The sequence below is a fragment of the Schistocerca americana genome, chromosome 1, assembly GCF_021461395.2.
Source record: "Schistocerca americana isolate TAMUIC-IGC-003095 chromosome 1, iqSchAmer2.1, whole genome shotgun sequence".
Taxonomy (NCBI): domain Eukaryota; kingdom Metazoa; phylum Arthropoda; class Insecta; order Orthoptera; family Acrididae; genus Schistocerca; species Schistocerca americana.
Window position 1 is genome coordinate 627344185 of NC_060119.1, and position 24956 is coordinate 627369140.

The 24956-nt window shown below is 38.3% G+C and overlaps 1 protein-coding gene across 1 annotated transcript in view; it reads right to left on the reverse strand.

Annotated features, from left to right (window-relative positions):
* Window positions 1-471: 471 nt before the first annotated feature.
* Window positions 472-24956, reverse strand: part of LOC124607489 (DE-cadherin) — a 630570-nt gene continuing 606085 nt past the window's right edge. The window contains 8 exon segments of the mRNA XM_047139866.1: window positions 472-4336; window positions 9702-9854; window positions 9976-10185; window positions 10401-10536; window positions 15076-15129; window positions 15131-15292; window positions 17997-18133; window positions 20411-20610. Coding sequence (XP_046995822.1) covers window positions 4194-4336; window positions 9702-9854; window positions 9976-10185; window positions 10401-10536; window positions 15076-15129; window positions 15131-15292; window positions 17997-18133; window positions 20411-20610 — 1195 coding nt within the window. The 3' untranslated portion in view covers window positions 472-4193.

Consider the following 24956-nt stretch of genomic DNA (forward strand, 5'->3'; position numbering starts at 1 on the left):
TTCCTGGGCATGTTTGTCTGGTGGGGATTTTGTTGGCCATATTTGCATCTCCTCCCCCTCCCCACGCCTCCCCTCCAGGAACTTTTTCTATAAGGCGGATGGGAAGGGTTTATCTCAAAGTACAGGTATACAATGTACCCAAAGGAGGCAGTACCACAAAAAGTTGCAACTTGTACACCTCAAAAGGCTCTTAAGTGCATGAATAACAATCGAGATGAATTAAATTAGCCTATCAATCTCATGGCCAGGAATGGAATGTCGTTTTGTTAAAAATGTGTTGACATAAATGGCATTCTCTGTACTTCTCAAAATGGAAGTCATGTTTTTTATGGTATTTATTAGCTTTCCAAATGAAATATTTCTTTCTGCTGCTTCCTGTAGAACTACATTTTTGCATACACTTTTGATGGAGACCAGTAATATTTTTGAGTAAAATAAATGGAGAGGGATGCGTAAAACAGAAAAGAAAACTACAAATCACAATGACTTATTATTACAGTACTAAAATAAATGCATTAATGAGACAGGCCATTGTATAAGGCAATTTACAATATGCACACCTTTTTTTTAAATATACATGAAAAACATTCAGAGTTATGTGACAATAGTACAAAATATGGGACAACTGTAGGACAATTTGCAGTCACGCTTATTACAAAAACAATGCGTTCGTGAGTTTCCTTTACACTACTGCGTGCCATATCGCTGATTACACAGGAAGATACTGCAATATTAGCAGCAAGACAAACTTCACAACTCTTATTTATCAAAACATTTACAGTATAAAATACTCACACTCAGGTCAGTTGTAAACAAGTCTGGCATTCTTCTAACACACACACATACACACAAAATGTTAAATCTGAATACCCATATACACGTACAACATGAGATCTGGACTGTTAGCACTGACAGTTTGGCCCCTATAATGCTAATGTGTTTTCATAAGTACGATGTGTGAATTTTTTGTCCAAATTTCTTCTCTCTCCATGCACTGACAGGTGAAAGACAGCCAGGTTTTAAAAAGCTGTTAAAATGTGGTATTACAAGTGGAAACTTACAACTAGAGCAAGTTCTCTGTATAAGCATCAATATTTAAAAGACAAATAACATATTCTCTGCAGATGGCACTGGCTTACATCTTAAGACTTAAAATATAAATCGCATTTAGATTAAATTAAAATACATCTGCCAAATTCAGAACTGAACCACAATTTCCAGTGAAGTACAACTTGTATGACCTACAACAAAACTGCAATCTATTTTATGGGAAAGTACAACTTAAAACAATAACAACAAGGTAGTAAATCACTTTCACTTTTTCAAAATAGTACATAAAACCTTTATATATATAACGTGCGTCAGTCCTCTCCGTTGGAATGTACGTATAATTAAATGCTGGAAAATTTGACAGAAGTTCCTGACATATGTTTTAAATTAATTCACTGTTTGTAGCTGAAAACACTACTTTACTTGGTAAAATTTACTTTTTCTGCAACAAACATAATTGTGAATCAAGATTCAAGTCAACTGATTCAAAAGTACAGTCTACTAATTACAGGCACCTGAACTAGTTCAAAAATAATTTCTCACAAAAGGAGTTATTAATTTTACTTGTTTTACTGTGTTCAGATTTAATATTTCAACAATTTTTGCCATAGTAATTGTCACCATCATCATCATCATCATCATAATACTAGATTTATACCAAGTTGCAACAAATTAGTGAATGTAAATATTTGTACTCAAATTAGAATTCTTGCAGAAAAATATCAATAAACATTGCCCACATTTTTACCAAACTAACTCAATGAATTCGTGTGATCCTGAAAGTACATTATTAGAATACTCAATTTAGTTGAGTCACTTAACATTCCTGTTTATTACAATATACAACAGTAACATGCCTTTGAATTAAAAATAACAGTAACTTATTGATTCTTTTACTTTCGAAATTCTGCCTGTAGTTAACTGATTACATTCCATTTTTTCCTCTCAATTATGTCAAAGTTAGTTTGAGCAACCATTTAAAAAAAAATTAATTACTGTCCACAAATATAGTTTTAAAGCATATATTTAAATTTTTGGTATCATCACACAACTTCCATTAAAAAAATTGCAAGTGCACACAAATATATGCTGCATGATATGCTGTGACTGTGTATGCTAAACTATCATATGTAGAAACAATAGTTAAATTCTATAGGCCTTTGTATACTAATTATTATGAATGACAAAGCCGTACACAAATTCCAGTATCAATTAAAAACTCTCAACATTTGTGGCCTTCTTTTCACTTGTCAATGTAATAATTATCATATTTTTCAGTTTATAAGGTGCTTCATTGAAAATGTAAATTATCATGGGCATACTTTAATTCACAAAACCTTGTATTCTAATGTCTGTTTACAAACTTATGCCCTCATAAAAATTTTCAGAGTTGTCTTGTAATCACAAACGCAATCAATCAGTCACTCTCTCTCTCTCTCTCTCTCTCTCTCTCTCTCTCTCTCTCTCTCTCTCTATAACACATGATAGTTTTTTACCTTTCTTCAGTAGAAAATGAAATTATGAACTGCTGCATGATATTTCTTATCCAGCCTGTCTCAAAGCTAGTAAAAGGCACATAGCAATATTTTACTTTGTGAGAATCTTAACAATTACTCCAGAACTACCTAGACAACAGAGTGAGGAAACATATGCATTACAAATGTAACACGTATCAGTTATCCATCACTTGCAAACATAGTACTAACACAATGAAACAATACCAGGCATTATTCCGGAAAAAAGTGTATTTTACCCAACACATGAATTCAGACTTCTTACAAAGGCCTTTTTTCCGCTGTGAAAGTACTGATGACATGGGAATCATTCACTTGGTTTTGAATTTCCAGAGCAATAATTTTCTTCACTGTTACAAACTTGGCCGTTGCAGTATTTTTCCCCACAGTAATACAAAGGATAGTACTTCACTAACAATGTCTTTTAAAAAACCTTCTAGAGTGTTCAAACTAGTCCACATCTCTTTTTATGCACGTTTATGACAGGACTATACAGTCACTGTGAATCTGAAATGTATGAAACCTTTTAAAGATACCTTCAAGTTACCTGTCACATTTCTTTGGTATGCAAATGAACATCACATGCTACTGATTAACACTCCATACTATCAAAAAAAATCACAGTATCGTCTTCCGGTTTAAGTACAATAGAACACTTTCACACAGCAAATATGATAAATCTTTTTATCAAAGCATACAGCATTCTAACTAATATTTCAATATAAAATACTGTTTTCAGTCAAACAAAATTTACTGAATCTTGTGCCTTAAATACTATTACTTCCTAACATAAAAGTTTGTAATTTGTGTCATCACAGTCAGTTCAGCTGCATTAATCCTCATTCATTAAATAAATTAATAAAGCATTCAATCTATGGAATGATCACAAAATAAATCTGATGTGGCTGTGCACAACAGCATTAAATACAAATATATTTTCCTAGTATCGCCTGTAAACATAAAAACAAGAACAAACCTTCAAGTCCAACATTCACAGAAACTTCGTCAATACTTGAGTACACTTGACTTTTCTTTCTTTTTTTTTAGTTTAACAACACTGTTTCACAACTGAGTCTCACAGTCAAGTGTTCTACACATGTACTTTAACTGTCTTACATAGGAAAATGAAGATTTGAGTTGTGCAGATAACATAATTATATGGAATGTTTACAAGCAAAATCTGCTGCTAACTTTTGGATTACTTTCTGCAGCGACATCCCAGTAACACAAATGATGTAACATTTAAAAATAACAACCATTATTCCACAGCAGTTTTGCCCCCATTTTTCACAAGTAATACACCGCAATTACTTACTATTTGGCACTTCATTCAATGTACCCAACACTTCTCATCATTTGTTTCTTCTCATGCATCAGACGTTAAAACATGCAATCTGTTATTGCACAAGTAGTATATAATTTATAACACAGAAAGTTTATGTTAGTTATCACTGAAATGATATGTCATTTCAGTACAACTGCAGCACCATAGAGGATGCTTGTCAGTCTTGATAAAAACTACCGGCTGGCCCTTGTTTACCACCAGCTTCTGAAGTTCACTGGAGCTTGCTGCCATACAGTTGCACCCATGGTCCCTACTAGCTGTGCCAGCCAGTACAAATCCCTGTTTCAGCACCACGATTCTGATGCAGGATTGTGGAAAGTATCATCTTCCTCATCACTAGGCTCTTCGCCATACATATCAGCCAATTTACGGAAACGAGGGCCGAAGCTGGAGAGATAGTCAAAATCGAGGTCGCCATCATCTGTGCCTGTAATATCCAGAAAGGCATTAACACAAGTCATTGTCACACCATTAAATCAATTATGAAGTTACTATGAAGAGCAATTAAATGAATGATGTTGGTATTTCTCAGTAATACATTCAACTGTACAGCTGCAATAACTGCTGCTGTTGGATAAATAACACTAACATTTTAACAAATAAGCATTGAGACCAGTCAATTGACAGTTATTCATTCATACAAAGAGTTCTAGAGTTGACAAACTGATCCTAACTTTAAAACATTAATATGTTCCCAATTTCATTAACAATTATCTGTCATTTGTCTACTATATTCTGTCTGTGTTTGCACAGGCTGGTTTCTCAGTTACACAGGATAATTGCTGTCTCTCTTCCACTGTTTGCTGAACATTTATGTAAGTTCACTAATCCAGTAAACTCTTGCTAATCTGAACCTCAACATATCAAATTTCTCAGTAAATCTAACTCATTATCTGGCCCTTACAAACAACCTCTGTAAATCAAATAAATGCCACATATTTCGTTACACTTGAGAATAGAAAACTGGTGAATAACACTCGGCAATTGAACTGTGTCATCATTCAACTCTTCCTGATACTACGTTGTTTACTGAATGACACATAGTACACTAGAGCACAGTACATAAACCTCTTGTACTATGACTTCAAATTCGTCAAAGTGTTTGATTCCAATAGAAAAGAAGTAGGTTTTTGAGGCCATGGGCTGCAGTGGAAAACAAAAGTATGCAGTGGAAAACAAAAGTATGCAGTGGAAAACAAAAGTATGCAGAGAAAAACAAAAGTATGCAGAGAAAAACAAAAGTATGCAGAGAAAAACAAAAGTATGCAGAGAAAAACAAAAGTATGCAGAGAAAAACAAAAGTATGCAGTGAAAAACAAAAGTATGCAGTGAAAACTTTTGGGATGCTAACATCCACACTGTCAACAACACTAAAGCAGAAATATTATATTGCTGAAAATGAGCCACGTGGAGGGAGGAAGTGGACCTGGCATGGTAAATTTCCACATTCTGCAGAATGCTTATGGAAGAAGCTTAGTCAATTTAGAGGAAGAAACTTAAATGTCTGAAGTTATACATTTAAAGAAAAGGCAAAATATTTCACTATTAATCTGAGCACTGAGAGGTTCACCATTAGTTTGGGTTGACTCACTGACCTGTATGACTGCTGGCAAGTTACCATCCATTGATGTTTTCAATACAATAAAATGGGACATTTTTTGAGTGTCTTTGTGACTGAACATTGGCTTTCAAAGATGAATAATGTCATGGCAAAGAAGCTGCATTCTGCTTGAAGTGAATGTAGATATACCTCAGAACCTAAAATATCTTTATATGCTAATCCTTTGTGTTTCCAGGCATCAAATCATTTCCTGTGTCTTATTGCTTCAACAAAAAGGTGTCGATGACAACTTTGTTCAATGAGTGGGCGTTGAGCCTTGACACAAATATGAAAATGGAAGTCAGAAATTTTGCTTTTTCTGGACAATTGTACAGTTCACAAAAACCCATCACTTCTGCATAATGTGCTACCCCACAAACAGCAACTCTACATTAAAATCACTTTACTTGAGAATAATTCAGAATCTCAAAATTTTTTACTCTAAAGAAGTGATGATGGTATTGGGTAGAACTTTGGATATTCAGATGACTAAAGCTGATATAAGCATGAAAGGATATTACCCTGATGATTAGCAAATGTTTAAAGAAATGTGGATTTATCCAGAAGCCACAGAATCAGTGCAACAACAGGAGAGCAGAGCAATTAAATTGGGTTTCCACAATACTTGGGGCTTTCTACCTAACTTAGGATAAAATGTAACATTTGACGATTTTATGGTTCTGATGTCATTTAAAATGTTGTGCATGTACATCCTTTGAATGAAGTAAATGATGCCATGTTTTCAGCTTTGATGATAATAGTCAATGGACTTACAAAGCACACTGGAAGACAGTGAAGCAAAAAAAATATCATAACTTCATTTTTATTGGTGACAAGCTTTTTTTTATTTTTTCCTTGATTCCACCTTGATTAATCAAAGTTTTGTTAAATTTATCTCCCAATTACTTCAACTTTTTCTGGGATTGCTTGAACTTGGAATTATCATAAGCCGGCTGTAATTGCCCAAAGACACTTAACTACCAACACATTGTAAGAACAGAGATGTAGATACAATGAACACTGTAGATACCAAGTGGAGTAACAATTGTCAAATATATATCCTAACATAGACTGTGGGAAAGAACACAAATGGTATATCAAGCAAGAATGGAAACAGAAGTCATCAGCACCAATATACAAGAGTATGGGCTGACACCTAACAGTAGGGTTTGATAGAACTTCAGGCTGCGTAGTTTTCAGTTACCTTCAACAAGCTTTTACTCAGTATTACTTCATTTTGCTCTTTTACATGACTGTAAACAAAACACTGGCAATCTCAGCTCAAATTTGAAAGGCAACCCCCCCCCCCCCTGCCCCCCCCCCTTCCAGCATCCAATATATAAAATTAAGGATCATTTATTGTAACAGCCCCTGTGCCTCAATAGTTTTGGTTTTCTGAAGTATTTTGAGTGTCCAGTTTTCTAATGGATGTAAATCAATATCGGCTTGAATGACATAGAATTAAAGAATAATTCAAGGCTGCACCTCACAACTAAACCCATGTATTTTAGGCCTGAGTTTGTCCTTCGTGTGTGACACTTTGAAGCTTTCTGGTCCAAAAAAGTTGACATATAGCTTTTTTTAAATTTAATACTCGACAGTTAATATTTGATCTACAGTGTGTCTGCAAATTCTCTCCACAACGGCAATCTCCACGTGTCTTGCTTTGCAGAGCACAAAAAGTTGTTCAGCATTATTACAATTAAAACAATGGAATTAATTAATTATATTAATTACAACTAAATACACTATACTCATCAATACCACAGCAGATGCTGGAAATGTTTTCTTCTTTCTTTAACACATAGTTCAAAATATTTACATTTATTTGTGAACACCTTTACTGATCTTTCACATGAAATCAAATCCAGATAATAAATTATTGCTGTCTTCTTTTAATTGATTGTATTTGGGTTATATTCATACACAAATGCTTTAGTCACATCCCAAAGGAAATAGTTGGGTGGAGACAGATCCGGTGAGCACAGGGGCCAGAGACCTTTCGTAATCACTCTGTCCGCAAAGATCTCATCCAAAAGTTGTAGGGACCGGTGTGCACTATCAGCACAAGTGTTATCTTGTTGCAAGACTGAATGATCTCATTTTTATTTAGGAGGGCAATAAATGGACAAATTATCCTGGAACAATAGACATCAGAAGTGATGGTAGTATCAAAAACAATCAGCCCTACAATTCGTGCTCACATTATGGCAACCCACACTCCTATTTTCTCTGGGTTCAATGACATTTCTATTAAAGCATGTGGATTTTCTGGCGACTAATTTTGTGAATTTTGGGAATTAATGTACTCCGACAGATGAAACCAAGCCTCATCATTGAAAAAGGTTCACTCTAAATCAGCAACTCCATGTATGTTAACAAATCACTGTAAACATTCACAATACACTATTTGCTTCATATGGTTCATATAATGTAATTGTTGCACAGCAGTAATTCCATATGCACACACTCTCGATTCTTTGATTAATGCCTTATGTGCTGTCATACGAGAGACTTTAGCCTCTTGCAATAATCTCCTCATTGATTTTCTGGAACTCTGCAACACGATGCCCTAAATGTCGTCAAGCTTCCATTCTGGTAAAATTGTGGGCCTACCAGTTTGTGGTGCATCATGAACTGAACTTATTGTTTGCAATTTGCTTATTGTGTAACAGTGTGGACACTTCAAAGCAGGAAAATGCCTCACAAGCTCTATTAGTTTTCCTCCTGCATGGAAAACTACTTCCAGTAACCCCACTCTCTCTGCAATAGTTAGCATTCTCAGTAAAATCAGCTTACACAAGAATTAGACAGCAACACAACCTAACAGCTGCAATGCACACAGAACACTACTACCCCACCCTACCACTGCAGGTTCACAGAACACATGTAGACAAGGCTTGAATGTGCTGCCAATAAAATGCACCCCGCAAGGCAAGACACATGAGGCTTACTGCTGAGGGGGAGACTACGGATGCATGGTACCTCAAACATCAACACACACACACACTGCAAAAGAGCGAGGCTTTAAATCATCTGATTAATAACAATTTTGACAACAACAAAGAAAAGTTAAAAGTACTGTCAGGATAAGAAACTTATTTACAGACTAAAATACGTGGTATTATATGTTAGTTGCAGCCATGGATTATACTTTCTTGAATAACATTTTGCGGCATTCTGACATGAAAATAAATCTATTGCAATCTCAACACAACCAGTTCTCAATCCCTCCCCCTCTAATGGTACCCTGGACCATTAATTAATTCTTCACTTTGTAACTTTAATTTATCCTTGACTTTCATTTTGAATATACCTCAATTTAAATTTGCTGCCCACTGTAGAACATCATAGCATTCTAAATATTCAACAACTGATAAAATTACTCTGACGATGGACAAATTGTCTGAAAACGGTAACAGCTAGAAAGAACAAAATTTTTAAAAATGTAGGCTGACTTGAGCAGTTGGTAATTCTTATAAAACATGCTGTATCCTTCCAACTCGCTTTGTCATCAGATTTTGTAAAATTTGTCATTTTGAAGCATTCTAGTTGGAAGCTGCTCCTCAGTTGCCAAATTTGTCGCTGGAAATCCATTTTCTGATAAATCCATCAAATGTTGGCTATTTTCTTTATTAGGATTCCTGTTCTCATGCTTAATAATGCAAGTTTTGGTTGCAGCCATAAAGAGAACATGAAATACGAGCATCTTCTGTGACTTAAGAAGTTGTGAGATGTTGGTGTCAAAAATTTTAAGAAAGAGTAGTACACAAGTCTAACAACAACATAAAAATGCACTGGTTCCATCAGACACTACAATTATGCTGGATTCTGTAAGTGAATGATATCACTTGACAAAGGGAAGGTAACCAGATATTCTTGCAATTAGTTTTCAGTTTCCAATCGATAACTGGCACCTGGGTTGCACAACACAACGGTCTTACGGGCTCATTGTCAAAGTGTTAAAAATCATTTCCTCATAACATGCAACTTCCTGCCCAGCATTCTTCAATTTACAAATTCATATAACAATCATCAGTATACAGTTGTTATGTTAAATAGTTTTTGTTGAAAAACTATTAGAGCTAACACAATGAAACTTTAGAATCATGAAAATGGATTAAACAACTGTTGCAGTTTCATTTAATATTCATAGACACCACCAAATGTAATTACACTAGCCTCTACTCACCAGATGCCAATGATGATAATGAGCCTGATGAGTTACCATCACCCTCATATGCATAATGTCTGACATCATCAAAAGGCGTACTCTCTGGGTCATTGTCACAGACTTTTTTCTTCCCATCTAAGAATCCACATATATCTGGCACTTCATCTGGTGCTGTTGACAAAGTACATCGAAATTATCATCTCAGTAAAGAATTAACAACATTTGTATGGAACCAATGACTAATAAATTGAACAGCTGTGTCACTTTTGCCAATGAAAAACCAAAATGTTACCTCTCTTCTTCAAGTTTTCCTTAACAGGAGCCTTGTCATTTGGACCTTGTCCATCATACATGAAACGTAGAACATTCAGATCATAACCTGTCATATCACCCTCACCACCTCCCTCATCCTCATAATTAATAATATTTTCTCTGATGTCATCTGTGTCTTTATACATGTCATCAGACTTGCGTCTCTGCACAACTACTGCCAGGATCAGAACTGAAACATATTTATTTCACTATTAATTTCAAGGGGACAACATATTATATGTTACAATTACTGTTTATAAGCAAGGGAAGTATATAACTACAAACAAATATTTTACAAATTAAGAATAACCAATGACGCCAAATCCCTTCAATTTTTTTATTCTATGGCATATTCTACTTTTCTGTTAACATTATTTAAAATGTGTGCAGCAGTAGTATACTTACTGAGGAATATTGCAATACATATTAGTATCGCCACAAGGAAATTGGTGTTAATTCCAAATGAAACAGCTTTTGCTAACCCACGATTACATCCAGGATCCACATTTTTAGCATCACCTGGCATGCCCAAGTTGTATGTCTGGAAGAAAAATATGAAATGCTTAGTCTCTCCATTTTACAAAGAAGTAAAGATGTACTGAAACCACTAAATCAATATCTGTGACAGACACACACACACACACACACACACACACACACACACACACACACACACACACACACACACACGATGATGATGATGATTAGTGTTTTAGGGCGCACAACAGCGAGGTTATCAGCGCCCGTTCCCAAAAGTTCAATTCAGAGCCGAATCGTGAGAGAAGTGGTATTGCTCAAATTGCAAGATTGGACACAGCACATCAAAACAGGGAGATAAAACTAAAAATAAAATAGCAGTACAAACAGGGAAAAATAAGTAACGGTGGCTGAGTGACCACTTACAAATAATGGGTGACCAAACCACTGGACAGCACATTAAGACTTCAATCCCAATATTTTGGGAAGAAGGCCAGACATCACACAAAAACGTAAAACTCTAGTGACGCTTCACACAGGTATTCTGACACTGCTATCTTTCCCTTTTATTTATTTTCACTGTCAATATTTTTTCTCCTCTCTTTATGACACACGCTGTGTTACATAACAGTAGCTCACTTACCAAATATCCATTCAATTAAAATTACACACACACACAAATTCCAGTGTGTGTGTGTGTGTGTGTGTGTGTGTGTGTGTGTGTGTAACCCTTCTCTATTACTGCATCACCCATTACTTTCTAAAATTATTTCTATCCTTGCTTCTTTATTTTTCAATACATTTTCTATCACATTTTGTCCCATTTTGTCCCCAATTACAAAGTCTACCAGTCCAAAAAACTTCTCTTCATCATAGTTACGAATCATTTCAACATACTCTTCCTTAAATGTTTCCTAGTATCCACTCCCTTCAGTGAAAGCATTTCTTTGCTGCCCATCCTACTGGAACTAACAATGAACTTTATTTTGATCAGTTTCAGTCACCCTCCAACTATTACTCTTTCTACCATTAACCCCACAATAGCCTTCCATGAACCCCTGAACTCCAATTCGGCTTCATTATCTTTTCCCATAACCCTTCTCACACAGCTATCATCTAAAATAAAATCAGTTCTGAACATATCACTTTTCCTTATGATAAGGGCACCATGAACCATGATAATTACTGGCCTGAGAGTCTCATCCAATTTCTGACCCCTCTGCTTAAAACCTAATCACTATGATCACATCTCACAAGCCCAAAATGGCTTCTAACTACTTCTCAAAACCAATCATCTGAATTCAACACCACCACCTTCAACAACAATAACAACAACAACAACAACAACAACAATAATAATAATGCCTATATCCACTTTTACCTACTTTCAAAGTCAAAAATTGCAATTCTCTCACAGAAAGGTGCTTCACCTTCACCTACTGTCACCTCCAACCAATTGTCTTCAGTCCTAGATTCAAGAAACTAATCACTTCTGGCACTACATTTCCACAACCTCCATCTTGTTACCCCATTATATCAGATTTCTTGCTTCTGTCTGTGAATGTTATGCCCCAGAGCATAAATATCCCACATGTCCATGGCCTTGGTGCCACAGAATCACAATTGCCCTAATGTCTGGACACCTATCCAGCACTCCTTTCCTTACTCTTTTGGCGAAACACATGTTCACTCAATTACTTCTTGTCTGACGGCAACATCTACAAACACATCTGAAGAACTGATATGGGTACTGTTATCGTGCCTTCTTGCATCCAACTTTATGGGGCATCTAGAGGAACAGCTTCTGCTCATTTAACACACAAAACACCTTGTCAGTTTGAGATTTGCCAATGACTGGTTCCACACCAAGGACAGCCACAATTCTTTCTTCCAGAACCTCAGAACTAACTTGTGAATCCACTTTACCTGGCGTTTTTCAACTCAACTTTTCAATCCTGTTTAATGTTGATCTTAATCTCTCTTAATACACCATAGAATTTACTGTAAATATAAAATGTACCAATCACTGACACTACCACTACGTTAGCAACTGCCACATTCCACATCAAAAGTACCTCACTAAGAACCTTTCCTCTCACATGTGCTGCATCTGCAGTGAGAAGCAGGAATTGTCCCAATATACTAACTACTGGTTAGAACCTTTACAGACAGAGAACATCCTGGTCACCTGAACCATAAAAGTATCTTCTTTCATTCAGGCTTCAATCACAATGAAACCTCGCTTTTACACTTTTCAAGAGACTTCAGAAAATTGTGTAAAATGTGGGAAAATGTAAATCATGGGAAATAACATTTTAAGCTGTAAAAGTTATGTATTGGATACCCTCTGCATTTTCACACTTTATGTATGTGCACATAACAGGCGTCAAAATACTCATGTCAGGGACTTGTTTAATTGTTTATTATCTAATAAATCAGCTGATATGGGAACTGATAACTGGGAAGCAGGAACATTTGACTCAATTTCACATATCATTATAGACGTTTTTGGAATGCCTGCAGCTGTCATTCATTATTTAAATAATGAAACAGTGCATCAGTTACAAATTTTTTTAAGGTTATCACAGTGCTTTTCGAGAATTTTTTCCTCCATATCAAGTGCAAATATTCAAGCAGGTATTTCGCTAGTTCTTTGCGTATGTGTTGTTCTGCATCTCTTTAACTGTAGTTGTCTTTTTGAGGTTATCCGGTACTGTGCTTCCTAGTTATGTAGAAAGCCCCACACATGTAAACGATCACTCACACGTTTCTTGTGTAACATCACAAAAAATACATATGTAAATATTGCTCTTAACAATGAGAGTAAATCCCTGAAACATGTTTTGCTCAGCATGAGAATATATGTAATTCACACCGTGTTTAAACCAAAAACATTGGAACAATGCAAACTAAATGAAGGTGCCAACTAGCGCTACAAGCGGATAAAATATGGTTCGACAGAGGTGTGACGACAATTACAACAATCACAGAACTGCTCATGCACTGTAGAGACAGTTTGGACATCGTTGTAATTGGTCAGGATACCTTTATTTGTACGAACCTAGTTACTTTTACACATTTACCAGTTTAAAACCACTAAGTAGAGCACCCTGGTGTTAAACTACTTGATGGCCAACATCATGCCAGCATCATTTTACATCAGTTCCCCCCCCCCCCCCCCCCACCCCCCCCCCACAAGCATTTTTTCATAAAGCCTGCACAAGCATTTTTTCATAAAGCCTAAATCCGGAAAAATTATAAATATGTCGACGGAAAATCAAATGTGAATTAACATTATGGACATAAAACATTTGACAGGAATGATAAAAAATGTTGTAAACAATGGGAACATGTTAATTCCATGAACGCAAAAGTGGGTTTATACTGTACGTCTCCTTTGACTCTGCGATGGGGGATATCATACACAGAAATAACCCTCCTCTCCCTCACTCACCCGAACTATCATGCTCTAAAGTTTGTCATACTTGCTGCCTACCCTGCTCCTGTAGGGATGAGTTAACTGCAAGACCTTTTCGATAAACCTACTCACCCACCACTTCCTGCATCAGTCGAGTCGTAGATATTTTCTCTTCAATTACAAGTAGGGCTACATGCAAAAGCAATGTCATCATATGACAGAAATGCTGCCAAATTTTGTGGCATTGCATCTGGTATGTCAACTAACCAGCTGTCTATTCGCATGACAGCCCACTGTGAAACTAAGAGGCAACCACCATCTCAACACCCAGTTCGCATGTGGTGCACATCACAACACCAATAACTTCAACAACTGTTTTCAATAGTAGTACCATTTTCATCCCCCTACAACTGCTCCATTTCCTCTAAACTGCATAGGTAATAACAGTTGTTCTACCACACCCATTGTCCTCACAGTCCACCTAGCCTAAACTTCTGCTAGTCCCTGTCTTCAGCTATATTGAAACTGTGCATCTGTTTTCAGGTTCCTCTCTGAAATATATTTTATTTTGCAGACGACCAGACATGCAGAAAGCTCAAAACAGTGCACATCCCACTGAAGAACGAAGGATTCATCCAGGAAACAACCCTTTGGGCCATTTCTCTTCCATATCACTTCTTCTTGGGGTGCAAGACATGTAAGACACGCAGGAGAGCTTCTGTGAAATTAGGAAAGTACGGGAGAGGTACTGACAGAAGCAAAGCTGTGAGGATATGTGAGGTGCGCCTAGATAATTCAGTTAGTAAAGATTGTCTGCAAAAGGGCGAGGTTCTGGGTTCCAGTCCTGCTCTACCAAACAGTTCTTACAAGTCAAGAAATAAACAGACTCCTTCTACACCATTTCCACAAATAAAGTATCAGTGACATTAAACTTCGAAGTAACTGCTGTCAGTGTAATGTTCTTTTTTTGCTCTCTGCTCTTACTGTCATGAAGCATCTGTTGAGCATTACATTATCAAAATACATTTGAAATAAACCACATTCATTAATATATGTAGCTCTTTCCTCAGGACAACCATAACGACAACGCCTTCCAAATAGTTCTTTTGGGCAAAGAGAATATAATAGGAAGAATTTTTAAACTAATGGATGAAATGTAATTGGTAAAATCCATATATTACTCACCTTCCCGTTAAATGTAAGGTTACGAATGCAGCCACCAAAACCTTCCATTACAGGGTAAATTAGTCCAGTTTAGTCTTGCACCAATCACAGTTAGGTCTGTAAAAGTTCCACCCAGCTGTAATGGGCCGTTCACATTGAGATATTCGTTTGGTGGTACAGGAGCTTTAAAAGACACACATGAGCTCATCTGGCAATGATCAACATCCAGCTCAATAGTCTGAAATAAATAAGGAAATCTCTATGAATGTGGTCAACAACTAAAATTTTATTTGAAATTGTATGGTAATAACAAACAAGTAAGGAGCCCTTAAATACCAATGAAAGCAACATCGGTGTAGAGCAACAAAACCGAAAGCCATCTCAAATTTTCCTCTTAGAAGAGGAGTATTTTCTGAAATCACCCCTGTGGTCAATAGTTACAAACACATGTTGCACCAGTATTTAAAGGGGAAAAAGGAAAGAGGATTTCTCATCCAGTCCAATACAGCTTTAATCTGATCTGCTTGATTCAAAATAACAAGTTTTGAACTTAAAACACTGATCCAAAAATATTACAAGTGCTTAGTCAAATCTCACTTGATTAATATATTCAGTGTAAGTATAGATCGCAGAAATCATTTACGATTTACGTATTTAATTTAAAGCCATATTTACATAAAAGAGCATGCACATATGAAATTATTGTTCAGCAAAGCTAAACGTCTGTTTGGGCAGGAAAGGTAGGGGGTGTGTGTGTGTGTGTGTGTGTGTGTGTGTGTGTGTGTGTGTGTGTGTGCAGTGAACAGACATTTTTGAGGGACAAGGCAAGGGTACTTAAGAAACATTATTATAACTTCATTAAATTACGTCATTCACAAATTTGCCACACATCCTATTTCACCAAAAGGCACCCATTAAATATTAAATTTATAATACTGCACCCTCATTTCATAAGAAATTTTTTAAGGAGATTTAAAACTTTTGTAGACTGATTCCTATTGCTGTGGACATTTTACAATGGAACACAATAATTTTGAATCAAGCAACATTCTACTGAGTCACATAATACTCACACTGAACTTTGAGAATATTATGAAAAGTATAGTTGCTACTCACAATTTAGTGGAAATGTTAAGTCACAGTCAGGCACTATGGAAAGACTGCTAAGCAAGTAAGCTTTTTGCCAAAAGGCCTTCTGGAGTGGACAACATATACATTCATGCAAACGCAGTTCACATATACGACCACTGTCTCTGGTTGCCAAGGCCTCAGCAGCCAGACATTGGTCATGAATGCACTAGTTACATTTACGTGTGTGTGTGTGTGTGTGTGTGTGTGTGTGTGTGTGTGTGTGTGTGTTTCACTCCTGAGGTTGTGTGAGAGTGTGAGTTGTTTACTCCAGAGGAAGACCTTCCAGTCGAAAGCTTACTTGTTTCGCTGCCTTTTTGTTGTGCCTGTCTGCAAGTCAACATCTCCACTATATGGTGTGTAGCAGTCTATCTTTTTCAAATTACTGTCATTATTCAAGCACGGATTTTCCATTGTTTGATTTCACACAGAACTTAGTTTGATCATTTGACAGTTGGTCTTTAAAACTGAGACACAGAAAATTAAACTTTTCATTTTTTCCCTTTTTTGTTGTGCAATGTTTATTTGTATAAAAAGCCTCTGTAGCTCTGAATAATAACTAGGTTATTACTGTGAACACTATACAATATTTCTCGTCAACATATATGAAAGTTTCATACTTCCTAACTCATAGATACTTTCTCATGGAGTGATGAAGTTGGTTGGGAAATGCCGTGTTAAAAGGTAAGTTAAGTCACTCAGACCTCAGGATGAGAGGGAACCACCACTCAAGACAACAAGTGTAGATGAATATTAGTGGAAGGAATCAGAGAGACAGTACGGACAGAACAAGAAGAAACAATAGATTAGCAGATTGGGGGTGCGGGGACTGGGGGGGGGGGGGGGGGGGGGGGGGGGAGAGAAATGAGTAGTGTAATTATGAATTAGGATAGAAGAAAGAAGTCACAGTAAACGAAAGTGAAAAAAAAAAGTGAGGGAGGGGATCAGAAAAGGAGATTAAGTTCTGCAGGGTTTTGGGATTTAAAGATGTGTTGGAGTGCAAGTTCTCATGTGAAGAGTTCAGGGAAACTTACCAGGTGTGGTGGGGAGATCCAAATAAGCCTGTGTGGTGTAGCAAGCATTCAGGTCCTTCGAGTCTAGCAGTGGAGCATGTTCAACAACTAGGGTACTGGGTGTACCTAAGATGGACTGTTCTCCTATGCCCATTTATGCGCTTCATTTGTTCAGTGGTGGCCATGTCTATATGAACATTGCACACTGGACACAAGTAGCTGATAAACAAGTCTGGCTCCACAAGCTGCTCTGCCTTTAATATCCTACGACTTGCCAGTGTTGGATCTGCAGTAAGTAGTAGTGGGTTGCTGCATGGGGCAACTTTTGCAGTGTGAATTATTGCACAGGTAGGGGATGGGTAGGGGTAATTGTTTGAGATTAACGTAAGATTGTACTTTTTATTTTCATGTATTATGATATTTTCTTTTTCTTTTCTTTTCTGCAGTTTTCTGTCTTAATTGTTAATTGCACCATTAATTAATTTTGTCATAATATATATTTACTTCTCACTCTGTCTTTATCTCGTAACAGAAGCTGGTACATTGCTTACCAATGTGCTATCTCTGATTTACTCTCCTGACAACTCCCCCTTCGAATATGCCTTGGACACATGTATTCCAAATGCTGTTTTCAATGCTTGCCAAAAATAATACATATGTTTATTCTCTGCTGTATTTAATTCTTAACTTGTATTTAGCAATGTTTACTCAAGTGATAGAAACATCATGGCATCAATACAATTCAATCCTTAAATATGTTAATTATGATTATCCAGGAGTCTGTCACAATAATTTTATTACCGTTTTGCTCCAAAGAATATCAATGAAGTGAGGTTTTCCATCAGTTAGCTTTTGATTTTGTTCAACTGATACTGTTCCAGAACCATAGTCCATTAGCAGCCGAAGGGATCCATCTTGCAGGTATAAAGCCATGAAATCTGGAGAAAAAAAAGCAGTTAACATATTTATCTAATTACATTGATTATGAACATGAAGACTACAAATCATACACAAATACATTTCAAGCTGGTTGATTTCAAATTTTCATCACTGGGCACATGCAAAAAACACTTTGTCAGTACTGATGCAGTTTATGGAGAATTCATCATATTTTAGATAATGGCACACGAAAAAGGCCATAAATGTGTCAAACAATGACACGAAAGAAAGAATTGAACACCTTACTGGAAACAGAAAAAAATTTAGACAACGGTTATAACTTTGCCTTTTGTTACTCACTATCACCCAGAACTTCAGTGCCCTAATAGATTATCCTACCAGAGCTAAAACCTTCTCAAGTAAAACGCTGAAATGATTATCTTTCCTTAGTATTATCCACATACATGTAAATCTACATGTACATACATACTCCACATGCCATCTTACAGTCCATAGCAGAGGGTACCACATCTAAAACTAGTCATTTCCTTTCCTGTTTCACTCATCTCATCTTCATGATCCTTCTGCAAAATGTACATTGGCAGCAATAGAATCATTCTGCAGTCGGCCTCAAATGCACATTCTCTAAATTTGCACAATAGTGACTCATGAAAAAAAGCATCATCTTCCCGAGACACACTTTGCAGAATTCTCCCAATAAAATGAAGTCAAGCTTTTGCCTTTCCTACAACCAACGTGATGCGCTCATTCCATACCGTATCGCTTTGCAATGTTACACCTAGATGCACAGCATCCAATACAGTGGACAGCTGTTAATGATCAAAAAAGTGAAGTTTTCAATCAGTCCTGAGGGTGCAAATGCACACAATCCATTGCAGTGGGCACTTCCTACTGGTGTTGTGTCCTGCATACATGTGCAGCCTCACGGCTGATTAAAATTGGCAGTCACATTTCACAAGGCACTGTGTATACCTATAAAAAAAACAGTAACACATCGAGCATATGTCGCTCAAGAAAGGAGTACAATTGGATGGCTGCTGGTCCCTACCACTCGACTTCCATTAAAAGCTGTCTACTGCAGTGAAAAGCATACCACATTGGCAGAGTGTATGATTGGACATAGAAGAACTGTCTGCCCTTGGGCTGTCCACTATGTAGCTACTGTCCATACTAGAGCAAGACTCGAAAGATCCAACTGCTATACCATGTGGGCCATTTGGATCCTCTCGTGCAGTGCCAATTTCCTGAATTATGAAGATAGGAATTTATCTCCAACATTTTATCTTGTCTTCCCACCCTCTTATACTCCAATTAAAATTACTTTGTGATTGATTGATTGCAGTGGTGGGTGACAGTTGCCAGCATTAAGCCAGTCACATTTCACAAGGCACTGTGTATACCTATAAAAAAACAGTAACACATCGAGCATATGGCGCTCAAGAAAGAAGTACAATTGGATGGCTGCTAGTCCCTACCACTCGACTTCCTTAAACATTAATCACAAAGTAATTTTAATCTGAGTACAGCCTAACTCCATCCTCTTTCTTCTTTCCTATACTGGTGTGCAAGATAATACTAATAAAATTCTTATTATTATTTACTTATTCATCCCCACCCCACCCCACCAAATACCTTCAGCCCTGTTCTCTCTCTCTCTCTCTCTCTCTCTCTCTCTCTCCCTCTCTCTCTCTCTCTCTCTCCCTCCCTCCCTCCAACATCATTCACCCACATGAAGGTCGGAGGAAGGCAATGGCAAACCATCTCCACTAGGACCTTGCCTAGTACAGCAGTGTATGTCTCCCGCATCGTCCCCTATGCTCCTCAGAATAAGGGACGACATCATCATCATCATCATCATCATCATCATCATCATCATCATCATCATGGGTGCTGGGAGTTGTGATTTCTGAAGGTAAGTAATGGCAAGTCCTGCTGCCAGCAATTTTACCCCATGTGAAGAGTTAGATAAGATAAATAAAGCTGTTATGAACTTCTAAACTTTATCACTGTCCTGCATGAATAAACGAATGAATATAAGACAATTGTCCTTTCTGTTTAACTTGCTGCACTTCTACAACATATACAGACCCTCTGTTCCTCTGACAAATACTTTTTCCACTACTTTTTTAAATTCTGCATCTACTAATGCATGTACTAAATTAAAGAACACAATACACAAAATGGATAATTGGTACAGTAAGGAAATACATTAATATATTTTAATAATATAGTATCATTCTACTAGGAGTTATCTCCTCCAATCTTTGAAATTTATTAAAATGTTTCTCATGAAATAATTAATATTTAATAGATACCTCTGACATTATGACCAGAAGTTGGAGTAACTGGTCCAACATAAAATATTAATCCATCATCCAAATGTGGTGTAAGTTCCAGTGAAATATGGCCTTGTTCACAAGCATCCAAAGATGGGTACAAAGCATAGCCATTACCGTAGAATCCAACAGAAATTATCTCACACTGTGGACCTTCAAAGCCTTCAAGACATTCACACCTGCAAAAGAGTTACCAAAATATTTTTCACTCTCAAATTCAGAGAGTTTATATTTTATTTAATTACACAAACTCACTAATGAAGGTTCATCAATTCCAGTATTAAAACTAAAGCAAAAATATTATGTTGATGAGCAAGTTCATAGAGTTTTTCTTTTGTTTGTTGGTAGTGCAGCTGCTATGGGTTTATTTATCAACTGTCATCATATGTTGTTCACTGTTGCTACCTGAGTTGTCATTTTGTCACTTGAAGATAGCAAGTGGAGCTGTGGATGCTATAAAATAGAGTGCCAAGTGGAGAAATCTGAACATTTCTAACGTATTCTTCTGTTCAATTCAGTGATAACAATAGTGGAGACAACCAGAAACAGTTGTGTTATGTATACGGGCAATGCAACTAAATGAAGCACAGCAAGAAAATGGTTTCCGGTTTCCTTGTTTTAAGGAGGATCGTTTTGACATTAGGATCTCTCCAGGTTCAGGAAGACCTTCAGTGTTTGATGAAAACTGTTTAAACACATTAATCCACAATGATCAATGTCAGTGTAATTGCAAACTGGCAAATGCGACAAACTGTGAACATCCCACCATCATGCGACATTTGCATGTAATGTGGAAGATTAAAAAAATCTGGGGTATGGGTATTGCATACTCTAAGCCAAAATTGCGAAAATCAGCAGACAGCCATATCTACTTGCTCATCATCAATTGGTTCGTGAAGAGCACCAACTTTTCCTACCCTGTATCATTGCTAGTAACAAGAAATGGTCTCTTTATGCAAAAATAAGGGAAGAAAAGGAATGGCTGAGCCCAAACAAAGCAGCAACTACCCATACAAGAACCTGCATGCATCCACAAAAGATAATGTTGCGTATCTGCTGGAAAAGCAATGGAATGGTGTGCAGGAATTGCCTCCCCAAGGTGTAACATCACTGCTAACATTTACTGTCAACAACTGAGACGTCTTTTCAGCACAAACCAAAAACTATGACCAGGAAAACTGCATGAAATGATGCTATTCCGTGATATATATTATATATATAAAAACAAAGATTATGTAACTTACCAAACGAAAGCGCTGGCATGTTGATAGACACACAAACAAACACAAACATACACACAAAATTCAAGCTTTCGCAACCAACGGTTGCTTCATCAGGAAAGAGGGAAGGAGAGGGAAAGACGAAATGATGTGGGTTTTAAGGGAGAGTGTAAGGAGTCATTCCAATCCCGAGGGGAAAAAAGGACAGGTATACACTCACTCGCGCGCGCGCCCACACGCCCACACGCACACACGCACGCACACACACACACACACACACACACACACACACACACACACACACACACACACACACACACACACACACACACACATATCCATCCCCACGTACACAGACACAAGCAGACATTTGTAAAGGCAAAGAGAGTTTGGACAGAGATGTCAGTGAGGCGGAAGTACAGAGGCAAAGATGTTGTTGAATGACAGGTGGGCTATGAGTGGCGGCAACTTGAAATTAGTGGAGGTTGAGGCCTGGTGGGTAATGGGAAGAGAGGATATATTTAAGGGAAAGTTCCAATCTCTGGAGTTGTGATAGATTGGTGTTAGTGGGAAGTATCCAGATAACCCGGACAGTGTAACACTGTGCCAAGATGTGCTGGCCGTGCACCAAGGCATGTTTAGCCACAGGGTGATCCTCATTACCAACAAACACTGTCTGCCTGTGTCCATTCATGCGAATGGACAGTTTGTTGCTGGTCATTCCCACATAGAATGCGTCACAGTGTAGGCAGGTCAGTTGGTAAATCACGTGGGTGCTTTCAAACATGGCTCCGTCTTTGATCGTGTACACCTTCCGGGTTACGGCACTGGAGTAGGTGGTGGTGGGAGGGTACATGGGACAGGTTTTACACCGGGGGCGGTTACAAGGGTAGGGAAGGTGGTTTGGGGATTTCATAAGGATGAACCAAGAGGTTACGAAGGTTAGATGGATGACGGAAAGACACTCTTGGTGGAGTGGGGAGGATTTCATGAAGGATGGATCTCATTTCAGGGCAGGATTTGAGGAAGTCGTATCCATGCTGGAGATCCACATTCAGAGTCTGATCCAGTCCCAGAAAGTATCCTGTCACAAGTGGGGCACTTTTGGTGTGGTTCTGAGGGAGGTTCTGAGTTTGAAGGGATGAGGAAGTGGCTCTGGTTATTTGCTTCTGTACCTGGTTGGGAGGGTAGTTGCGGAATGCGAAAGCTGTTTTCAGGTTGTTGGTGTAATGGTTCAGGGATTCCGGACTGGAGCAGATTCGTTTGCCACGAAGACCTAGGCTGTAGGGAAGGGACCGTTTGATGTGGAATGGGTGGCAGCTGTCATAATGGAGGTACTGTTGCTTGTTGGTGGGTTTGATGTGGACGGATGTGTGAAGCTGGTCATTGTACAGATGGAGGTCAACGTCAAGGAAAGTGGCATGGGATTTGGAGTAGGACCAGGTGAATCTGATGGAACCAAAGGAGTTGAGGTTGTAGAGGAAATTCTGGAGTTGTTCTTCACTGTGAGTCCAGATCATGAAGATGTCATCAATAAATCTGTGCCAAACTTTGGGTTGGCAGGCCTGGGTAACCAAGAAGGCTTCCTCTAAGCGACCCATAAGTAGGTTGGCGTACAAGGGGGCCATCCTGGTACCCACAGCTGTTCCCTTTAATTGTTGGTATGTCTGGCCTTCGAAAGTGAAGAAGTTGTGAGTCAGGATGAAGCTGGCTAAGGTAATGAGGAAAGAGGTTTTAGGTAGGGTGGCAGGTGATCGGTGTGAAAGGAAGTGCTCCATGGCAGTGAGGCCCTGGACGTCCGGAATATTTGTGTATAAGGAAGTGGCATCAATGGTTACTAGGATGGTTTCCGGGGGTAACAGATTGGGTAAGGATTCCAGGCGTTCGAGAAAGTGGTTGGTGTCTTTGATGAAGGATGGGAGACTGCATGTAACACATTGAAGGTGTTGATCTACGTAGGCAGAGATACATGCTGTGGGGGCTTGGTAACTAGCTACAATAGGGCAGCCGGGATGCCTGGGTTTGTGACTTTTAGGAAGTAGGTAGAAGGTGTCGGTGGGGTCAGGAGGTTGATGGAGCCAGGTGAAAGGTTTTGTAGGGGGCCTAAGGTTCTGAGGATTTCTTGAAGCTCCGCCTGGACATCAGGAATGGGATTACCTTGGCAAACTTTGTATGTAGTGTTGTCTGAAAGCTGACACAGTCCCTCAGCCACATGCTCCCGCCGGTCAAGTACCACGGTCGTGGAACCCTTGTCCGCCAGAAGAATGACGATGGATCAGTCAGCCTTCAGATCATGGATAGCCTGGGCTTCAGCAGTGGTGATGTTGGGAGTAGGATTAAGGTTTTTGAGGAAGGATTGAGAGGCAAGGCTGGAAGTGAGAAATTCCTGGAAGGTTTGGAGAGGATGATTTTGAGGAAGAGGAGGTGGGTCCCGCTGTGACGGAGGACGTAACTGTTCCAGGCACGGTTCAATTTGGATAGTGTCTTGGGGAGTTGGATCATTAGGAGTAGGAGTAGGATTAGGATCATTTTTCTTCATGGCAAAATGATATTTCCAGCAGAGAGTACGAGTGTAGGACAGTAAATCTTTGATGAGGGCTGTTTGGTTGAATCTGGGAGTAGGGCTGAAGGTGAGGCCTTTGGATAGGACACAGGTTTCGGATTGGGGGAGAGGTTTGGAGGAAAGGTTAACTACTGAATTAGGGTGTTGTGGTTCCAGATTGTGTTGATTAGAATTTTAAGGTTTTGGGGGGAGTGGAGCTGGAAGTGGGAGATTGAGTAGATGGGAGAGACTGGGTCTGTGTGCAATGAGAGGAAGTTGAGGTTTGCTGGAAAGGTTGTGAAGGGTGAGTGAGTTGCCTTTCCGGAGGTGGGAAACCAGGAGATTGGGTAGTTTTTTGAGGTGGAGGGTGGCATGCTGTTCTAATTTGTGGTTGGCCTGTAGGAGGATGCTCTGAATAGCCGGTGTGGATGTGGGAGAGGAAAGATTGAGGACTTTTATTAAGGATAGGAGTTGACGGGTGTGTTCATGAAGGATTAGGTGGGTGAGGGCAATGGATTGTTCAGTTTGGAACTGGTATAGGGACTGATGGATAGAAGGGTTACAGCCAGAGATGGGAACTTTTAAGTGTGAGGCCTTTGGAGGTAATGCCAAATGTCATACAAGCCTGAGTAAATAAAATATGGGAGCGTAATCTGGCTAGGGCGAAGGCATGTTTGCGGAGGGAATGTAAATAAAACTTAATGGGGTCATTGTGGGGATGTTGTGAGGGTGACATGGTATTAGAAGGTGGAAAGTGTAACAT